At 30.5% G+C, this 22412-nt stretch overlaps 3 protein-coding genes across 8 annotated transcripts in view; 2 read left to right on the top strand and 1 right to left on the bottom strand.

The window, feature by feature from the left end:
- Positions 1-954: 954 nt before the first annotated feature.
- On the bottom strand, positions 955-6232 carry LOC140669625 (uncharacterized). 5 transcript variants are annotated; one of them, XM_072899629.1, is made up of 6 exons: positions 6158-6232; positions 4129-4363; positions 3861-3963; positions 3500-3764; positions 2466-2619; positions 955-2194 (listed from the first exon to the last, which is right to left on the bottom strand). In XM_072899629.1, exons 2-6 carry the CDS (start codon positions 4361-4363, stop codon positions 2001-2003), a joined length of 951 nt encoding a protein of 316 aa, XP_072755730.1. In that variant the 5' UTR covers positions 6158-6232; the 3' UTR covers positions 955-2000. The 5 variants fall into 5 exon arrangements, with proteins under 5 accessions (XP_072755730.1, XP_072755727.1, XP_072755731.1 ...); XM_072899626.1 differs by lacking the exon at positions 6158-6232 and adding an exon at positions 4903-4988; XM_072899630.1 differs by lacking the exon at positions 6158-6232 and adding an exon at positions 4903-4988 and having other exon boundaries at positions 3512-3764.
- A 934-nt stretch (positions 6233-7166) lies between these two features.
- LOC140669496 (transketolase) lies at positions 7167-14313 on the top strand. 2 transcript variants are annotated; one of them, XM_072899388.1, is made up of 8 exons: positions 7167-7409; positions 11022-11167; positions 11397-11586; positions 11819-12053; positions 12141-12284; positions 12460-12633; positions 12716-12931; positions 13012-14313. In XM_072899388.1, the coding sequence occupies exons 1-8, from the start codon at positions 7303-7305 to the stop codon at positions 13681-13683; spliced, it is 1884 nt and encodes a 627-aa protein (XP_072755489.1). In that variant the 5' UTR covers positions 7167-7302; the 3' UTR covers positions 13684-14313. The 2 variants fall into 2 exon arrangements, with proteins under 2 accessions (XP_072755489.1, XP_072755490.1); XM_072899389.1 differs by lacking the exon at positions 7167-7409 and adding an exon at positions 10055-10234.
- Positions 14314-15559: 1246 nt separating this feature from the next.
- LOC140669792 (uncharacterized) overlaps positions 15560-22412 on the top strand; it is a 72731-nt gene continuing 65878 nt past the window's right edge. The window contains exon 1 of the mRNA XM_072899907.1: positions 15560-17293. Coding sequence (XP_072756008.1) covers positions 17180-17293 — 114 coding nt within the window. The 5' untranslated portion in view covers positions 15560-17179. The remainder of the gene's footprint in view (positions 17294-22412) is intronic.

The following is a 22412-nucleotide window of genomic DNA, read 5'->3' as shown; positions in this document are numbered from 1 at the left end:
TTTTCGGAGGACATGCAAAGTCCCGAAAAATTCTAATCCCGAAATCTAGGACATGAGATATTGTCCCGAAAAGTTTCTCTTTTTACTTTTAGCCACTTTGAAGTATTTCGCTTTCTTGAAATTGAAAAATAAAGATTCTCTGAGCAGAGTAAAATTAGTCAAAATTTGTGTGCACTAATAAACGAATACAAATAATAATGTAAACTTTGTTATAACTTTCTTCAAAAATTCAATATTTATACATCCAAAACATTTTAATAATTAATAAATTAATGTGTAGATATAAACACTATTTGGCTATATTAATTGCTTTATTTCATAAGATGCAAATGCATGGAAAAATTATAAAAATTATAATAAAATAGTCCCCTGTTTCGGAATCAATCGATTTTTCGTATGTCATATAAAAGTATATCTAATTGTTAGAGTTATAAAAAAAATAGAAAATTAATTAATAAATTAAAAATTTCATATTTTTATAGAAATTTATATATAAGTATTTTTCAAAACATAAATTTAATGTTTTACAATTTGCCGCATATTCGATGAAATCCACCGAATATGACAACAAAAGAATATATTAATACGATCTTACCATATAATTTACTCAATATATAATTACAATGTTTTTATTAATTTTAATTATTATTAAACCTAATATTCTTTATAAATTAAAAGCTCTAATAATAATTTTCTCAACTAAATATAAAAAATATAAAATTTTTAGAACACATCATACACCCTATCTATATAGAAAACGATAACAATATCTTTGTAAAAATTATGCTAAAATAATCTTTTTTACAATTTTAATCTCAGTTTCCTGAAAAATAAATACAGTTGCAACGTGAAATAAAGTATTTCTAAAACCAAACTTATTAGCATTAAAAAACTAATTATTCTATTTCTTGGATTTTCCATTTAAGTGATATATAATAAGAATGACAATGCATTAAAGTACCAAGTACAAATTAAGATGATTTATTCTCGGTTTACTACTGTTGTGAAGAAAGTTTTACAAAAAATATGTTTAGTAGAACTCACTAGTTCTCTGTGTACAATATGTCTGCTCGAATACTATTGTATAGTGGTGCACTAATAAATATATTACAAAAAATAAAGAATTCTTAATGAAAAATATAAAATTATATTTGCTGCTTATGATTTAATAGGATTTGCAAGGTAATGATAGGATTGGTTTAGTGACTTATTTTCTGATCTTTGTTTTGATTCTGCTTCAATGTATACATATTATGCCAGCCTAAGAAAACCTTGGAAAAGATACATCTTCATTTCTTTAATCATATATTGCTTAATTTTAACTACAGTATTTCGATTAATGTTGCAGAGCAGTTTGGAAAATTGGATGTATGATTAATTGGTACCAATTATATATAATCAAAATTAGCTCGCAGTCTTATATTGATAATCACTATTGGGCAGCCATCTCATTGTATATAATATCAGTGCCGATAAAATCATAGATCTATTATTTGATGACTCTTATAAACATAAAACATTAATAACATTTATGCATTATTATTCTATTCTTAAAGCTAACTTTCAAATTTAAAATAAATTACAATACCAAGAAAAACAAATATTCCCAAAATTATTTAACAATATTATCTTACACAATAATTTAACAATAAATTTAAAAAATGCACAAAAAACCTACGATATATAACTGAAAAAATTATCATTATTTATATATGTTTTTAGATACTAAAAACTACTATGACATATTTTAATATTTTCTGCGAACATACATTATTTATTCTATTATTTAGTCTACACCTACATCTACACAATCACAATCACAATCTTATATTAATTGATAAAAAAGAATTTTTCACGACTACGCGTTCTTTATGCGACTTGTATAAGTCAGTACGTGCTTACTAGATACGATGACTAGATACGATGATGTAACAGATGTAAAAGGTGCACAATGTAACTTTGCTTATCGGCGATTGAAATATAACAAAAAGAGGAAATACTTAAATAGTAGGTATGTAAGTGGATGATGTGATGCTGCTTCTGAGCAGCGTATCCGAAGTATGTTGCGTGGCGGAACCTTTTCGAGATGCACGTTTATGGGGATGAAGATTCAACGGTGGTAAATTCGGATGTTCGATTCTCGTCGGGGAACTCACGCGTGGACGGAGGGTTCCTCTCTGAATCGTAAGTATGCCTAAAATTATGCAATCGAGCACAATAATACATTGTTTATTTCAAGAATATCAATATTTATATTATGTATATCTACGTGCGTTTTTTTCGACATATTTTTAAATTATGTGGAATTAAAATAATTAACAATACATTAAATTACAGTCGAATAAGGTATTATATATGAAAGGAAAAATATTTATAATTGTTTTGTCGAAAAAATATATTTTATAAAAATTGATATTATAAGTGTATGTACTTTCTTAAAATATATCATTACAGTACTTTCTTACCAGATTCATTTGGCTCTAAAACATCGTTGAGCTGATAATACTCAGTCTTGATAGACAAAGGTTCCTCATAATCCACAAACGCAGTGTTATCAAAAGCTTTATCATCCTTTGGTCGATTTTGCACTGGACTAATAGCTGGTGGATCGGCATACGTCTAGAAGATTATTAATTTATATTCACACATGTATGTTTTTACATATAAAATAATTTGCTGAAATGAATTCGTAGCATTATACATATTGCCTATTGCTTAAATTAAATGCCCAACAAGCAAAATTTACCGAAAATTAAAATTTCAAGAGAAAAAAAGTTTTTTTTGTCAAAACTCCGCTATACATTACTAAAAAACATAAACATAAAATTGATTTTTCATAAAATTAATAATAAGTAATAAAAATAATAATATATATGTATGATAAATAATTTCTCTGTTTTAATAAAGGCTTACTACATATTTTCTAAATAAGATCTAAAGATCCTAAACAAGCTAGATAAAAAGACATTAAAAAATAGAACAATTTCTATCTTAAATTAAACCTCTCTGTTTTTACTTATCTATAAAAACAGAGCAAATTAAAATTAAAACAAGTTAAAATTCTTATAATTTATAAGAAGTTTCACAGATTGATAGAACGCCTTTGTTTATTTTCCAAAACATGCATTGATAATCATTTTCAAATTATGATTGATTATTAAAAGTCATTGGAAGCCTCAAAAAGTGTAAACAAATATTTTATTTTTTATTTAATTCCATACAGCTCCATTTGATATAATTTTGATTTTTAATTTAAGTTTCAATTTTTCTGACAGATTTTATAGACTTGTGTAATTTATTTGTAACAAGAATATGTAATGTTAAGAATTAAAACCTGCAAAAAATTATATGATATCTTTACTAAAATAAATCAAATTGATACAAGAAAGAAGATTCGTAGTAACATAAATAACTCACAAATGAAGAGTTGCTCGCGCTATATTTGGGATACCTTGTATACAAATAATTGTGATATAATACAAACGTATTGTTAGATTGCCTTGAGTTTTACATGTTCAGTTGGTGTGGTCGCACTGGCACGTTTGTGGAACTGCCCACTTCCAATGGTCTCGTATGTGTGCTCCTCCAGATAGTGTCTTGTGGTCCCACGTGGAGTGAGGGTGGCCCACATAACTCGACTGTCTTGCATGGTGTCTGTCGTACACGGATAAAGCACTGCCTCATTCTGGAGTCTTCCGTTTTTCGCTTGCATCCCAGAAGTTGCATTCGGCATAGAGATCACTCCGCTTTTGCCATTTCTATTGCTGTAACGATTCGCATTTTTTGTTATTTTTTTTTTTTTTTTTTTTGTATAAACGTAAATTATAGCTTCCAATAATAAGATAAACAGAGATACTTACAATTTGCACTTTAAGAGCAACGTCGCAAGTACTATGCCGATAAAAATGACACCGACGCAGGACGAAATTAGAATCAGGAGCCACGTGTCGTCAAATACAGTTCCTGATAAAATTATACAAAGTATTTTCACTCAAATTCTACATTTCTTATTTCCATGTTCGATCATTTGTATTAGCTTTTTTTTTATAAAACAATGCATAAAAATTAATTGTATTAAATTGTGTAAATCTTACTTTTTTATATAAATATTTTTGTGTTTTCACCAACCTTGTTGAGGCATTTCTATATATTGGACCCCTTCAGAGCGCCGATCGCAGAAATGCTTGCAGGGACTGTCATTTAAATGCGGTGGAAATGGCAGGATGTCAGAGCTTGGATAAAAATCGGAACCTTGCTGAAGAATAGCCGGAAATGGTGGCGGAGGTATATGAAGGATGTCAGGGGGTGGTTCGAAGGTACAGTAAGCACAGGTTGAATTCATGATTGTGTCCAGTGCTCTCATCTGTAAATTATAATTAATAATTATAATTGAAAAAGTATTGAGATATTTTATGCACAATGTGTAAGAAATAATAGAAATACATATTCTAATATAAAATATATATATAATTTTTAATATCCTCTCTCACTCTGTATACAACACTCTATATATACAATATATATAATATATCATGAAACAATATAAAGATATATATATATATATATATATGTATATACATAAAATACATAAATATTAAATAAAAAAGACATTATATTATATTACATAAAATATTTAAACCAAAGTATAATAAATAAAATTAAAAGAATTTATATAAAACCTTCTCATAAATAATAGCAATGTTAAATATTTATCCACTTTTTCTTTCTATCTTTCTGTTTTTCCTCCTCGAACTGTCTTCACTTTACGTCTTTAAACCGAATACTAATAACACAAAATGAACCAAAGATTTTCAAGTAAATTCGTCCATTTTTCACGCGTCACATATCATGTACAAGCAGAATCGAGAAAAATATTACTACGATAAGAAAATTCACTCTTACCATTGAGCACTAGCCCTGTGAGACTCTAGTATCGCAGGGTATACGAGATTAGTGCAGAGCGCACGCGCGTCTTTATTGAACGTAAAAGCACCGGTAAAAGTGGACAACCATAATATTACAGGGCCGACTACAGGAGCGAATTTTACGCAATTAAATCCTAAGCTTCAATTTCAAGTAAAAAATATTTTATCGTAAGCGAAAAATGTATGTTTTTAAATTTTTTTATGCTATACTTGAATTATAATTCTACTGCGTTTTTTATTAAGATATTAGAGTATATGATTAAATTAATTGACCATATTAAAAAAACAATGTAAATTTAATTATAAAAAAAATTTATATTGTGTTATATTGTGCGTAAAAAATAAGAAAATAAATATTATCTTATTATATTTTATAATCAAAGAGATATACTAAAATTTGCATTTGACAATCTTAATCTAAATATCTTAAATATTTTTTCTTAGCAACAATGTGTATTGACAATTTCAAATAAATCATGAATTGTGATCTTTATTTATGGACTCTGATTTAAAAGTGTTTAATGAATTACGTTTCAGGAATGCAAGTAAATAACAAAATCCTTAATTAATTTTATGTAAATTTTAATAAAATGAAATGTAATTAATATCAAGATAATTAATGTTGAAATAAAAAAAGAACAGCAAAAATATGATATTGTATCAGATAAAAAATGCTTATTACTAAATATTAATTGTCGATGTTATCATGGTACAGAAGTTATTTTCATATACAAATAAATGTGTGTATATAGTATAATTTGTGAATTTGATTTATAAGTTACGCAATCTCTTTATTAAAATAAAATAGTTTAATAATATCAGCTTCAAGTGCATAAGTACGTTCTTTAAACACCTTTTTTAAATGTGACTTAGCCTGGAATTCTGGAATTGTGTCCACTACTATTAACGCACGTTGCTATTCCATATTCATCTGCGTTATGTAAAAAGTAAATATTATTACATAGACTATTCAAATATTTTATAGGATACAACTCCTAGATAATAAAAGGAAATAATTGTACAACGCGATAATTGTATAATCAATATTTATGATTAGCATACCACTAGACAATTTCGTCCTTTTTAATTTATTGTGCCGCTCAAATTTTATATGTAATTAATGACATGTAAATTAAAATGTCAAAATAGTAAAAATATAAAAGGTATTATCACGACATGTGCATTTCATGTGAAATAAAACATTCTAATTATAGTGGAAAAATTGTACTTACATTTAGTGAAGACTCGAACCTTCTTAGCAATGATTCGAACTCGTTTAGTAGAGATTCGAACCCGTTTAGAGGATATTCACATCAGATTTGTAAATTTTTTAATAATATTTTTGACGTTTATTATGTGATATTTATATAAACTATTTTTATTTAGCAATGCAAACTATGTAAACTTTTATATATTTATGAATAGTATGTTTGTCTCTATTAATTTATATTAACATAAATGTCTTGCACAAAATAATATATAAATTTTATTCTTTGACTGAACGTTAAAGTTTATATGTAATGATAGAGAAAGTTTATTTATTAAATAATTTTATTATATAAATTAAAATATAAAAATACTCTGCATGTAAATTTTATATTATGAATTGTTAAATATTTTAGAGCAGTAATAAAGTAAATATCATTGATAATGGAATTGTAATTAACAATTTTTCATAGTATAAAATGTTAATACGCAATCGTTCTATTAAAAACAGCTAATATAAGGAAATTAATAAATTATTATAATAAATTTTAAATGTGCGTATTACACACGCAATTTATTTAATAAAAATTTCACAAAAATAATGATTATTTTTTATTTTTTAGATGTTTCGAGTCATAATTATAAATATAATACACACAAGCATCAATTTTATCGGCAACAGAAAATGTACTTGGCTTTTAGCCTCTGAAATGAATGTAGATGACATTACTGAACAAGACTTCGAGAAATATTGAAAAGGCTGCTCTCTACATGGAGGACCATACTTGTGGACATTAAAAGCCGTTATACATGAAGCTACTTAAATATAAAAGTACAATATAAATATCTTAAACTGATTTAAAGAATCAATAATAATATATTAATTATTTAGTAGAATATACATTACTTATTTTTCATTGTCAAAGTACTTAAATTATGCTTTGTGCATTTAGATGCTTCATGTATAACAGCTTTTAATGTATCTGCAGTGAAATGATTGCCGCAAATCTACTAATTATTATATCTATGATCATCACGACTGCAATCAGCCACGCTCGGTCGCGCGAATCTACTTGTTGCACGTTCACGTGCTCGCTGCATTTTTGCGGAGATCCTCGAAAAAAATCACGAAATTGTGTCATAGGCACGCACGCACGCACGCGCTTAAAAAATGGCGAATTATCACAAGCCGGAATTGAAAACCATCCAAGAGTTGCGAGACATCGCGAACAAGCTGAGAATTCATTCGATCGAGGCTACGCAAGCCAGTAAATCCGGGTAAGTTTTTTTCCGGTGTTATAACCGGCGACAATGCGGTTGTAACAATTTCGTTAGCAACACTATCTTATCGGTCGGATGATGATAAGCGAGAACGTGTCTTATTATACAATAATGATGTAATTGCCAGATTGGAAATTTATGCGTGAACAGGATACTATTGATCGAGGTAATCGCGTGCGTTGTAATTCATAAAAATTATATCTGTTGCTTTTTTATCTGCACTATATAATTACACTTTCTATATTTGGAAAGAAATAAGTAATCTCGCAGGCTTTCAAAAAAAGCAGAGAAGGGAAAAAAAGTGCAAGAGAAAAAAAGCAGGTATATAAAAGAACTAAAAGAAACACGTATGTACGATTATGCATTTAATAAATAATTAAAGAACATTCAATCAAGAACATATATGTATTTTTTGAGACATATTTTTGACCCGATTTTCGCAATTCTTGATAAGAATATCACGCGAGTTATGCATAGTTATTCATAATTAATATTATCGAATCAAAATACACTATGCAAAATGCCAATTCAGCATTCAACTTGATCATTCGATTTCTATCATTAACTTTACATTTAACTCTTTTGTCTGCATTATTATTTATATTAAAAGTTAATCTAAAAATAGAGTCTCTAAGTTTTTCAAGTACATATAAGATATAAATGAAAATTGGATAACAACATTTTTGAGAAAATAATTTTGAAACAAATATTAATACCAACAATTTTAATTTATTGAGTTTAGATGTCTATTTTGTTATCATGCATAAATAATCTCTATATTTATTTATAATGAAAACGAACGCGATAATTATTATAAACTATGTATTCTCTGTATGTACATAATTTAATTTATTGCATTTATTATAATTTATCAATTTCAATTTTTACTTACAATTAAGGTAAATGTCCCTATTGTGACCATGACCCTATTTGTGACCACTCGCGGATTTTATTAAATTAATCAAAAGTTTTAAGTAATTCATCCTTGAAAATAATATTTATTGTGTTTGGCAAATAATCCAACACAATAAATATTCTTTTCAAGGATGAATTACTTAAAACTTTTGATTAATTTAATAAAATCGCGAGTGGTCACAAATAGGGTCATGGTCACAAAATAGGGACATTTATCTTAGTGATGAAAAAATACAAGTATGCCCGTTATTATTTTTTTTTTTTATATTATATATTATTTAACTAGAAAATAATTTGTACGCGTTATATATATAATCTACACACACACATCATTTCTCTTTCTCCTTACTTGTACTAGATTATATTGTACAGCAAACTAAAAGAAAATTAAAATTCGCTCACGTAACACTCCAGTTTTTTTTTATCGCGTCGCTACTGGAATGCGAGAAGCGATCTAATTTAAGAAAATGCTAGCTCATTAGTGTTTCTTTCAACATTCTCAGACTATTAACATGCACAGATTCACGTTTTTACAATTTCGCCATATATAATTATTACATAGTGCTGAACTTGATAAACATTTTTAATTATAAACTTAGTAAAATATTTAAATTATTCAATTATTTATAATAACTGAAAATATGACATATATATATATATATATATATAATATATATATATATATATATATATATATATATATATATATATATATATATCTCAAGAAAACTTTTAATTATTCAATCTTTTTCCTTTAATTGTCATTTTACGATATCTTTCAATTTATGGAGGCGACTGTAAAAACTAGACACGCAGAAATAAAGGAATTATACACTTGTATTACGTCGAGGTCACGCATCACGACGGAAATATGATAATAACAATGTGTGCGTTCAGGTTTATTAGCAAATAATTTTTATCGTGCATAATTTGAACAATGAACAATAACTATTATGATGAAAAAATTGCACAAGCTTTATTAGATATTTCATTAAAATTTAATAATTATAAGGGGTGAGGCAATTCTTTTTTATCTCAAAGTAGAAAAAATCTTAATTACATTCAAAAAATTTGCAAGAAATATAATTATATTTCTATAAATGTTATGGAAAAGTAAAAAAATGTTTAGGACTTATACAAATTTCAAGAAATTATTTATTTTCTTTGTTTCTGAAAAAAGCAAATGATAAAAAAAGTTACGCTTACATAAGATCCATATATATACATTATAAGATATTAAACACGTCTGAATTGCTAGAAATGCAAATCAGAAACGTATTGTGTAAGGTAAACAGCATTTCATTATGATGTAAAGTTGCATTTACATATCTCGCTGAACGAATATCCAAAACGTAGTTAACTTGAAAAAAAATAAAAATTGTACGTTATTAATTGATAATTTTGAATCTCGAGAATCAAATTAATAGAAATAAAAATTAGAATAGAAGAATGAATACAAATATAATTAATTATACTATTAAAATATAAACTTATTGTTAGATGAAAATTGATTTTTAGAATAGAAATATCTATTTTAATAAAAAAAATTTACTCGTGAGTATATTTTGGAATATTCATAAATTTTCTTTTGACATAAAAGAAGTTTAATATAAATAGACGCTTACTCCTCGTATTTCTACGTTAAATTTCGGAACACCCTTTATACACGCATCGTCATTGCGTCGAAGAGGTAGGGAGATATCCGCACAGTCGATTCGTTTGCCGAAACTCTTCTCGTTGGCAGTTGCGATCGAACGTTCGTTGTCAGCGACAAGGTTTCAAGACCTAGATAATATTTAAATAATTTAGTTCACGATGGTGCGAAACACAAACATGGAAAAACTCCAAGATCTCGCTAATATTCTACGTATCGAGTGTATACGAGCAACAGAAGCGTCAAAAAGCGGGTATGCCGAAATTATCATTATAATTAAATAACACACGTCATTTCTTTAAACATCAAATCTCTCCCTCCCTTTTCTCGCCTAAATTATTTTTAATATTCGATAATAACATTAAGTTATTTAGCTGCATTAAAAAATTACGAGATGAAATATTACCATGTAATTTCATTATCAATTTCATTAGCAATTAAAAGTACCTTCTCTAATCAATCTAAAATTGATTTTTCTACAACGTAGCAAATCATTAAAATTCAATGAACGAGATATATATATTGTGAAACATTCTATTTTATTTACATATGTATACTAAATCGTTATGAAATTCTTTATTAGTTATCAACTCGCTATTTGTTATCAACTCTCTACTTATTTTCTTATTATAATTTCCAAGAAAAATTTAAACTTTAGGTGATAGCAGTCGAGAATAAAAATACATTTAAAAAAATTATGTAGATACTGTTATCACGTTTAAACAAAAGTATAGCAGATATAAGGATAGAAAATAAATTTTATAATACATTATATAATGTAAGGGAAATATTTATCATTATTATGATATTATAATATCTCCATGACTTTCACCAAAGGTTGAAGATATAATATTTTGACGATACCCTTTGATATTTTAACCTTACGATAGCAAATAATTTTAGAAAACAGATATTATTCAATCATATCAACAAAATTATCGTCAATACGCGCACAAAATAATTTTCTAAAGACAAAACAATATTACTTAAAATGTTTCATGTATATATAAAATTTATTTCTATTATATTTTTTATTCCAGGCATCCGACATCATGTTCGTCAATGGCGGAAATTATGTCTGTTCTCTTCTTCCATACAATGCGTTACAAAGTATCAGCACCACGTGATCCGAGTAGTGATAGATTTGTCCTCAGTAAAGGCCATGCCGCTCCAATTCTTTATGCAGGTAAATTTATTATCTCAATCAATTATTATATTTATTAATGTGATTAGGTTTTTTACATATTTAATTATTAATTAAATATTTTAATATAAATATAATTTTTAAAAATTTAATAATTTTAGTTATTTAATCCTATATTATATAATGTGTCTTATTAAATATTTATTGATAGTATTTAATAATAACATGTTCTATATTATATTTTATGTTAATATTTTATTGCATATTGTAGCATGGGCGGAAGCAGGCTTGTTCCCTTCCAACGAATTATTGAATTTGAGAAAATTTGATAGTGATCTAGAAGGACATCCTACCCCACGGCTTAATTTTGTAGATGTAGGAACCGGTTCACTAGGACAAGGCCTTTCAGTTGCTGCAGGCATGGCCTACGTCGGGAAGATTTATGATAAAGCCAGTTATCGGTATAACTATTAATGTCCAGTAATTTGTAGTATCCATAAATAATATGTTATATAGTTGTTATATACATATATACTTATATATATATATATATATATATATATATATATATATAATAGAGAAAGATATATTTAAATACTAAAGACTCGAACAATTAAAATATCGCTATATATAACTTATTTACTAAATTAATGTCTATATTTAATTAAGACATATATATTATTTACTTTTCAGTGTATACTGTTTGATTGGTGACGGAGAAGCGGCAGAAGGTTCCATCTGGGAAGCTCTTCATTTTTCATCGTATTATAAATTGGACAATCTTTGTGCTATTTTCGACATAAATCGTCTTGGACAGAGCGAACCAACCTCCTTGCAACATAATATGGAAGTTTATCGCAAAAGATTAGAAGCCTTTGGTTTCAATGCTTTAGTTGTGGATGGTCACGATGTGGAAGAATTGGCTAAGGTAAATTTGACAGTTATACGAACTAAATAGTTATTAAAAAATAAAAAATAAGAATGAAATAGTTATTAAAAAATGATATATTTCTAGGCTTTCCACGAAGCAAATATTACAAAAGGACGCCCCACTGCCATCTTAGCTAAGACATTTAAGGGCAAAAACTTCCCTGAAATTGAAGATTTAGAAAACTGGCACGGCAAACCTCTGGGTAATAAAGCGAATGAAGTTATTCAGGTATATATTATACTGATATTAATATGTTAATTATCTAATTATAAGAATTTACTATAATATTTTTTTAGATTTTAATATTTTTGTAATTATAATTATATATATTTGTAATTACATTTATATATTTAATATTTAATTATATATTTGTAATTATATATTTGTATTTATAATTATACAGCACCTGAATGGACTTTTGAAAAATTCTGGCCCTCTTGGACTGCATCCACAAAAGCCGCTTGTAGATGATGCTCCTCTTGTGAATATCAACAATATTACATTAGCTTCTCCTCCAAATTATAAATTAGGTGAACAAGTAGCTACTAGATTGGCTTATGGCACGGCTCTTGCGAAGGTTCGTAGATTTTTGGTACGATCAACAATAATAATCAACAAAATATATAATGAAGATGTATCTTTTAATCGTTTTATTCCAGTTGGCGAAGGCCAATCCTCGTGTTATAGCTCTAGACGGTGATACAAAAAATTCCACTTATGCTGAAAAGCTAAAGAGTGTTGACCCTACTCGATTTATCGAAGGCTTCATTGCCGAACAGAATGTCGTAGGAGTAGCAATCGGTGCCGCTTGCAGAGACCGTACCGTCGCCTTTGTATCTGCTTTTGCGACATTCTTCACTCGTGCTTTCGATCAGGTAAAACACAAACTATCATGTAAAAAAGTAATACGCAATCAGATAGATAAATGTATGTAATATGACAATTTATATTGCAGATCCGTATGGGTGCGATATCTCAGACGAACGTAAACTTTGTCGGGTCGCATTGTGGCGTATCTATCGGCGAGGATGGGCCTTCGCAGATGGGCTTGGAGGATATCGCAATGTTCCGCGCGATCCCGGGTTCAACTATTTTTTATCCGTCCGACGCTGTATCGACGGAACGTGCCGTGGAACTGGCAGCCAATACCAAAGGCATCTGTTTCATTCGTACTTCTCGCCCGGCTACGGCCGTTTTATACAAGAATGACGAACCTTTGAACATTGGTAAGGCTAAAGTAATCAAGTCTTCCACGAACGATCAGGTACTCGTGATCGGCGCTGGTGTGACACTGCACGAGGCAATCAAAGCTGCCGATGAGTTGGCTAAAGCCGGAGTCAATGTCCGCGTGATCGATCCATTTACAATCAAACCCATCGATGCGCAAACAATAATAAAGAACGCAAAGGAAATTGGCGGCAGGATTGTCACCGTCGAGGATCATTATTCACAGGGAGGTTTAGGAGAAGCGGTCCAATCTGCCGTCGCTTTGGAAAGAAATGTAATAGTGAAAAAACTGGCAGTACCGAACGTACCGCGTTCCGGCCCGCCAACAGTGCTGCTCGAAAATTACGGCATTAATGCTCGTAATATTGTCGCAGCGGTGCAGGAAATTTTGAAATATTAGCTCTACGACTGGAGATCGCTGGCTAGATCGACCAGGAGCTGCACATGTACAAATAATATTCTATTTTTTGAAAGCATAAATCTCATCGATAGAATAACGTGATAAACATTCCATCTTTTTCAAGATGCCTATAAAATATAAAGCAATGATTACAACTGATACTGTACAATTTTAATAAAGCTCAATTTTTTTTGATACCGTATATAAGCATCTACAATATTAAAATCTAATATTAGTAAAATTATATAAAGTTGTTCCAAGCTCTGCTCTAACAGTATATTAAACGGTTAGTCAACAAAACATTTATTTCTAATAAACAAACAAGTTTATTCTATCGAATAAGAGAAAAATAAATATTTTGCAAACAAAATATATATATAAAATATATTTAAACTTTATATGTGAGAAAAAAAGAATATTTTGTAGCAGATTTATATTGTACGATACTTACATATAACATATGAGGAAGTTTATTCCTTAAAGAAATTTTGTATTTGACATATATTTGATATTTTATATATTAAAGGCGTGTTTACATTTGTTACAAAACACCAGAGTAAAATATTAAAATATTTTTTGGGACTTCTCTTGTAAAGCATTAAGTAAAAATAAAAATAAAGGTTAATTCTATTTTTTTTTAATTTTCACTGTTCATTCCATTCAACTCTTCCAGAAAAAAAAAGAAGGAAGAAAGAGAGATATTTAAGTTGTTATTAAAAAAATTACAAATATATGTTATTATCATATATTATAAATTAAATTATATATATATATATATATATATATATATATATATATATATGTTGTATTAGTATAGTTACATATATCGATTAATTTCTTATTTTTATACAGCGGAAGTTTTAATTTCATGCAAAGAATTAATTATATTTGTGAAATTTAGAAGATTTAAGTTCTTTAGATAAAAAGGCTAGATACACTAATAAAAAATAACAAAAGATAACAAAAGAAGATAGATTATATTAATAAGTTCAATATTATGCATAAATATCTCGATGATTTCTTTAATAGAAAGATAATTAATAGGGAAATATTTCTAGAAATTTGTGTTTATCATCCATATCAGCCGATCATTGATAACAAATAAAGATCTTATCAATTTTTAATGCACGCAAATATGTTTTTCTCGAGAGAAATATTTTTGCCAAAAAAAGGTCCTATATATTTTTATATTTATCGAGTAACAATTTTGAAGGAATAAAGCTCAAACTTAATATTTCTTACATTATCAACCAAATTATGTATACATCTAATCTTTTTAATTTATCAATTAACTCAATTTTTACGCAATAAATAATTCAATTATTTTCAACAAATTAAAAATCCTTTATTATCAGTAATATAATTAGTCATAAGATAGAACAAACGCAGCGCCACAATTCTGCGTTAAACACGCGGAACGATAATCAGTCCCACGTTCCCTTTGCCAGGACTGCTCGGTCAACTAGACTGATATTAACTGACATGGCCGCTGCCAGGTATGTGTGTGCGTGTGCACTTGTGCGTACACACATTTCGTATTTCGTCCCCTCTTCGCAAATCCCAGCCGGTATCGCGTGCTCACACGACGGCCGCGTACGTGACACGCGCGTGTGTATCGTATCACCAGGGATGCATCAAGAATTCAAGAATGATCATCTGCTGTATACAAGGTTTTTCTTTCGCAATTTATATAAATTTGAAATTGTGTAAACAGATGTGTGTGTGTGTGTGTATGTGTGTAAAATTTAAAATTTCGTGGAGAGTTTAAAAAAAAAAAAAAAATAAAAGTAGTAAAAACTTGACTCCCTCGAATTTTAATATTTTTATAAAAAAAAAAAAAAAAAAAAAAAAAGATAACATCAAGAGAAAATATTATACATTGTATTGTACATTGAATATATTTATATATTTGATTTGATTTAAAAGAGTTAGCTTTATACATATATATTATATATTTTCATATCTCCACGCTCTACGTTTGCGACGTCCCTGCGTGTCATTCTTTCATTATCGCGCATACGCACACACGCCAGCCCTGCTCGCTTGCGCGCAGCGCCCTCGCGCACATACACCCATGTACGCGCATGCGTTTCACGTTCCGCGTTTCGCCACCGTATCTCCGAAAAAGATGGCCGCCACGAAAGCGTACGGTGGTGATGTTGACGTTGTCGTTCGCACCGAGGTCGCGTCACGTCCTCGCGCAGCGTAAAGATAAACGTGCGTGCGTGCGTGGGTCCGCGTGCGCCGTGTGGACCGTGTCGTGCATCGAGCATCGTCGCGGGCGACGAACAGACGAAAGTGTGATAACGCGAGTGAAGGTGGTGCCTGTTCATCCATTGAGTACGGTGGATTCGTACGTCTCGTGCACAGTATCTCTCGTCGTCTGTGCGCCCGACAGTGACCGACGACGAGACGACGGTCACGGGGCGACAGGGTGAAGAGGCGAAAGAAACAGAGACGAACCAACAATCAGCTAAACAGAGGGGGAGAGAGAGAGAGAGAGAGGGAGGGAGAGAGAAAGAAAGAGAGAGAGAGAGAGAGAGAGAGAGAGAGATACGAAACGAGTGTCCCGAAAACTCGACGTGTCGCGAGTGAGCTCCGAAAAACAGTCGGATACACGTTTACGTTACGAAAACAAGAGATTGCGTGATCGGCACTTTACCGGCGACGAAGATCCGTACGAGCGTGCGTGCGAGAAGGTGTATCGGTGGACAGAAGCAAGCGGACGGAAACATCATCGGGAAAAGCGCGTGGAAAAAATCCGGCGAGAGCGAGAGAGAGAGATAGAGATAGATAGATAGATAGAGGAGCGAGAAGAACGAGAGAGCGATACGTTTCGCGTCGCGCTGAGCAGAGTCATCGTGATCGCGAGTGGTGCGTGATTTCCTCGCGGGTGAAACAAATGCGTGCGCGTCGTGTTACGACGGGACTGCCAGTGCTGTGCGTCGTCGTCGCGTCGTCGTGCCATCTTACCGTTGCACCAGCAGCAACGAGCAACCGTCGTCGCTGTTACAGCCGCTCGCTTTTACGCGCGACCCGAGCCTCTGTGTCAACCGAAGGACGGCCATATTAATCCGCCGCCGCTACCGCCGTCATCGTCGTCGTCGTCGTCGTCGTCGTCGTCGTGGTCGTGGTCGTCGTGGTCGTGTTCGTCGTCGTCGTCGTCACCGCTGTCAGAATATCCTTCCTGGTGCGCTTCCCCGGAGTTTCGTGACGAATATTTAGCGACGAGCGCGCGTGTGTGTATCCTCTCTCTCTCTCTCCATCAGCCACCCCTCCCGCCGATCGGGGTGCCGTGCATGCATGCGTGCGAGGTGCGAGGTCGCCGCGAGTCCGGGTCACCCGTCAAGTTTGTTTTTTTTTTCTCCGTTCCTTCCTCGCATCTACGCTTTAAATCACCATCGCCGGATGACGGTGCGTGTACGTAGTGCGTGCGGCGCGGTACCTGTGTGTACGACGACCGACATAGTCTACGAGGTGCGTCCCGTGCCGCCTCATGTCTACGCATCGTCTTCGTCGCACGGACACAGCACAGCGGCTCGCCACCACCGTGTCTACCCCTACCTCCAGCAGCAATATTACCCTTCCTAGGTCCTATGGTAGCCACACGGTAAGTACGCACATATCGCACGCATATCTTGTGTATTTTCCACTGCTCGCTCGCTCGTTCGCGCGCGCGCGCACCGCGCCGCGCCGCGCTTCCCATCACCCGGGCAGCATGAGTGCCCGCGAGCGTTCGCGACGTAACCTCTCTTTCTTCCTTGGTGTACGTATTCTGATATCGTGTATTCGGAGCACCATATCGAATCAGCATTAAAATGATGCGCGATGTGATCCATCTTTCGTGGATGCGCACAGTGACAGATTTTCTCATGCTTGTCAAGGTTGATTATACATACATATATATATATATATAGAGCCTCATGGTGTTGTAATCTCTTTTCATCATATCCATGAGCACGCAAGTGGCATTTAATTATATTCGAAAATATTATTGAAGATGTTGAAATTCTCTATGCGACATAAACTTTCCGCTCATGTTGATTATACATAATCACGTGTAATGTAAGAATTTTTTTTCACATCATTTAGGAACGCACAATAGTCGTATTTACTCTTATGTTAATTGGATATATTAAACTTTCAAAAATGTATAATTAATATCTTTTGGATCTATAGTTATAGACAAAATATTCGTCATTCGAATAATGTTAAACATTCCATCAATGTATAAATAAATTCCCTCCTTGCGTATTTACGGATAAACAGAGCAGCATTTTGCGCTCGTTCACGTTGATTATGCACATTGAGGTGTCTTGCAATGTAATCTTCTCTCTATGCAGAGCTTTCATGTTTGTTAATGTTGATTAGATATATTGATGTGTCAAGGCATGTAATCTTTTCGCTGACATGTTTATAATGGGTAACATGATAATATGGAATAAGACTCGTATTAGAACATTATAATTTTTTACACTTGGATATAATTAAATATTTAGCGATATTTTAATCTCTTATGCTTCAATGAATAGAACACAGAAAGACAATTAAAATATACTTGTTAATTAATACATAGATTGACAATTCAATTGACATGTAACTTTTTCTTTCGCAAACTCAAGTGTTGCTTTATTTTAAATTAAAATATCTATAATATTATAAATTTTTTTCATTTCTAAATTTCAATTATTGCCAGAATTTATTTAATGTCATGAAAGAGAGAGAAGCTATTAATATTTAATGTGCTTAATGTGTAATGACACTCTTAATATTTTTTTATATTTCCCTATTTATATCTTCCTTTTTATGTATTACAAAGCATCTAAATGCATAGCAATTAGACATGAAGCAAATAAAAAAAAATTATTTTTTCGTGTGACATTGCACTTAGGTTGCTTATTGAAGCAATATTATAAAATATTATAAAGCGAAACTATATTATAAATGCAATATGTATTTTCTTTTATGTTTTGTTATGTATGTTTTATCTGAAGAAGATGCATTATTTTTGCATTATAATGATGAACTATTTGACAATAAAATTGAACAAACTATTTTTATGATAGAAAGTTATACACAAAATTGTGTGCGTATATATTAGCTTTTTTATTTTATTAAAATTATTTATTGTCAATTTTCTGCCATATATTGTTATTTTTTTAATATGTGTAATAAGTAACGTAATTTTAAAACATAAAAAATTTTGATACTTAAATACTGCAAGTAAATATTATTCGAGTCAAATAATATACTTTATTGTGATATATAAAAATATCTTTTAAAGATGCTGCGTAAACACATTTACTTTTCCATATGGGATGTTTGAAAAAAGTTTTTCTTTTACAAATTGCTTTAGTTTTTCATTCAAAATATATGAGTAAAATTCAAAAAGCTTTCATCAAGAACTTTAAATTTCAGATACAATAATTTAATAAGTTAGAAAATCCAAGTATTTTTTAACCTACATACAAATATTGTATGAGTTATAAATATAATAAACATTTGTAAATCCACAACTTTTTATTTATTTATTTTAATTATAATATTGTTAGAATAATTTCAGTTTAAATTAATGTATAAAAAATTTTATAAAATTTTATAATATTAAAAAAGTATATATTTTTCTTATATATATATATATATATAAATTTTTATTGAAATTACTCTTAAGGATTAAAATATTATATATTTTTCTTTGGACATTCTGAATATATAAATTTATACATAATAAGTGTCATATTAGTCAAGGAATAAAAACCGTAGATCAAGATTGTGTGATATATTTCATAAACATGTCACATCATCAGTTGTTCACCTACGCGGTTTTTCTTTTTTTTTTCTTTTTTTTTACATACGCGTAGGAGAGATTGCTCGACGATTAATCATTCCCCTTCCGACACCCCGGCCTCTTTAATACCGCGCGTCCCACTGCACCATTTGCCCTTTTACTTTAATTCATGATGACGAGGGTACGTTCCCTCTTAGCTCATTGTTTTTGACTTCGCATAATATATATTTTTTATATCGCGCACAGTATAAATTTTACGGTTAAATATATTAATTTTTTTAGTCTTTTTAAAAAATTTTTTTTGTTTTAATACAAATCTATTCTTTAACGCGATATACGATTTTATTATTTAGAGGATATATTATGATGGCTTTACATTATACGAATTACTCTATCAAAACAATAAATCTAAGAAAACGGAGGAAACTTTTATTTCGTTTGTGTGGCATTAACTATCTCGCCACGCATCGTGCATTTTAATCCCTCGGCTGCGCCGCTCTGGCAATTAGGAAGAATTACTCGGAAACTGGCATTTCACTGTAAATACCTGCAACAGCACGTTGTTTTAATATAGCCTGAACATACAGCGCGCGGAGAGTGGCAGAAATAAAACGCGTGGCATTAATTTATTGAAACACGATGTGTGCTATTGATTCTGTTATTGTCGCCAGTTATTGAGCGCGATATATGATTGTTCACGTATAAACGAGCAATTATGTTTTTCTCTGCGTGAGGAAAAACGTAAGCAAAATGAATGGCGTATTTTTCGCGTATTTTTAAATCTCATGCATTCTTTGTGCGAATAAACATGATAAAAACTTGATTTGTACTGATTTGTAAAAGAGAATAAAATTCTCTATTTTCCATATATAAGTGAATATAAATTAATACCAGTAGACAATGTAAAAAATATAAAATAAAATATATACATTACAAATGCAATACAATAAAAAGAAATATACAAACTGAATTTTTTCTATGAATGTAAAAATAAGTACTACGAAGCAAGGTATTTCTTTAATTCCTCCAGGAATTTTTACTAGCTAACTGATTTCTTTCAAATCAGCAATTCAATTAAATACTATCGAAATTTAAAAGATTCACAATCGAGTAATAATTGCATTACGCTATCAATTGAAATGAACTGATAAATTAATCATACAGCAGTCATATTTATGACTAAAACATGAGGAGATATATTAAAATGAAATTGCACGGTCGGTTGAATTCATGTCGGGTGGATAGCGACGTTTATAAGGCAATATAATATTCGGTCCGAGAGCAATTATTGGGATCGTAGATTAAGCGGCATTAATAGAACGCGCGGCGTTGGTAAAGGCGTGCATTGTTTCTGTATCCCTAATTACGTCATATGACCTGCATCGGGGTCATGTCCGCGGACAGAGACGTTCTCCGGGCTACAGAAATGCCGATTCCTCGGAACTTTATATTCGATCGAGTACACGACGATGCAATATACAATAGAATTATGCTATAATACTAAATCTGTTCAATCGCACATTTTCCGCAGATTACTTCTTTTTCCTCTCCGAACTCTGAAAGTTTTGTTTTAAATATAAAAAAACGCAATAATAAGCTGCTATAAGAAATGAATAGGTTTAATTTCTCGCGTCTATGTAGTAGTTATAAATTATTCATCAAACTATAATCTCAAATAAAGAAAGAGAAATAAAATAATTCTACAGAGAAATGAGCACGTCACCTTTAATTGTTGTGACATTTGAAATTACTACATTTTTTTATAAAAAACAGATTTAGAAATACCTATTTGTAGTAATAATTGTATTAAGATAGAAATAATTAAATTCATGTGGATCACGATGTTTTGTATCACATATTATATGTGGAGTAAATTCTAAAGTTAAAATAACTTATGTAATTGGAGAACAATAACATTGAGGATTGTGCATTTGTCGAGGATTATTGCTTGAATTTATCGGAAACTGCATAGAGCTATAACTGCTATATATTGATATTTTATTACAATGCTGGTTGTTTTTATACGAGAACGCGTAATCTCACATTTATCTGTATTACTGATTGATAATCGAAGAAAATTGATGGGTAAATTCAGTGTGTAAATTCGACCACATTTTGTTTTATCTTATCGAAATACTTTAATCTCGTTGTATGATAATAGCATTACGCCACAATGATATGCAATTGCAACAATAACTTGTGAGGTTTTCTACAGAATCTGCATGAGCAATATTGTACATGCAATGGCATATATTCGTAATGTGCTTTGCAATTAAAGAGTTAAACTGCATCAAGTAGTTAACTAGGATGTAATTAATTCTTTCTTTCTGATTTTGTCTCTAAAATGAGGTAGAAAATAAAAATGATAGATAAAGAGAAAAGATACTTCTTTTATAAAACTCTCATATCAAAATATTAATTTATACGTACATGTGTGTGCGTGTACATTATATAATATAATTCATTATCTCTTAATATTTAATATAATACATTTGTTTGCATTCGATAAATACAATATTTACGGTACCCAATGCGAGTTTATGTTAATTTTAACATCTGTCAAATAATAATTGTACATTATGCAGCAACAACACACAATAGTTAGCGAACATAATATTCCCATATGATATTTCCATAACATTCTAACGTGGATTTCCACAGTCGGTGAGAGAAAGCCGATATATATTCACAGTGACAAACTATAGTGTAACAATGTATAATGCAATAATTTTGCAACGCTACATTGCGCAACGTATTGGATATCCGACATAACGCGAGACAAGTGCTTCACAAAATATTCCTGAAAAGAATTCTCGCAATTAAAACTGCAGTTATACTACATATAATTCACGACGAAAGGAGTTTTATTATTCGTGATTTTTTTATGATCTTTGTTTTATTAACTCGAATAACGTAAAGTAAAATTTGAATATTAAATTTT

The sequence above is a fragment of the Anoplolepis gracilipes genome, chromosome 9 (genome assembly GCF_047496725.1).
Source record: "Anoplolepis gracilipes chromosome 9, ASM4749672v1, whole genome shotgun sequence".
Taxonomy (NCBI): Eukaryota; Metazoa; Arthropoda; class Insecta; order Hymenoptera; family Formicidae; genus Anoplolepis; species Anoplolepis gracilipes.
Note: the sequence above shows the minus strand (reverse complement) of the source record. Positions and strands in the feature narration are given on the sequence as shown.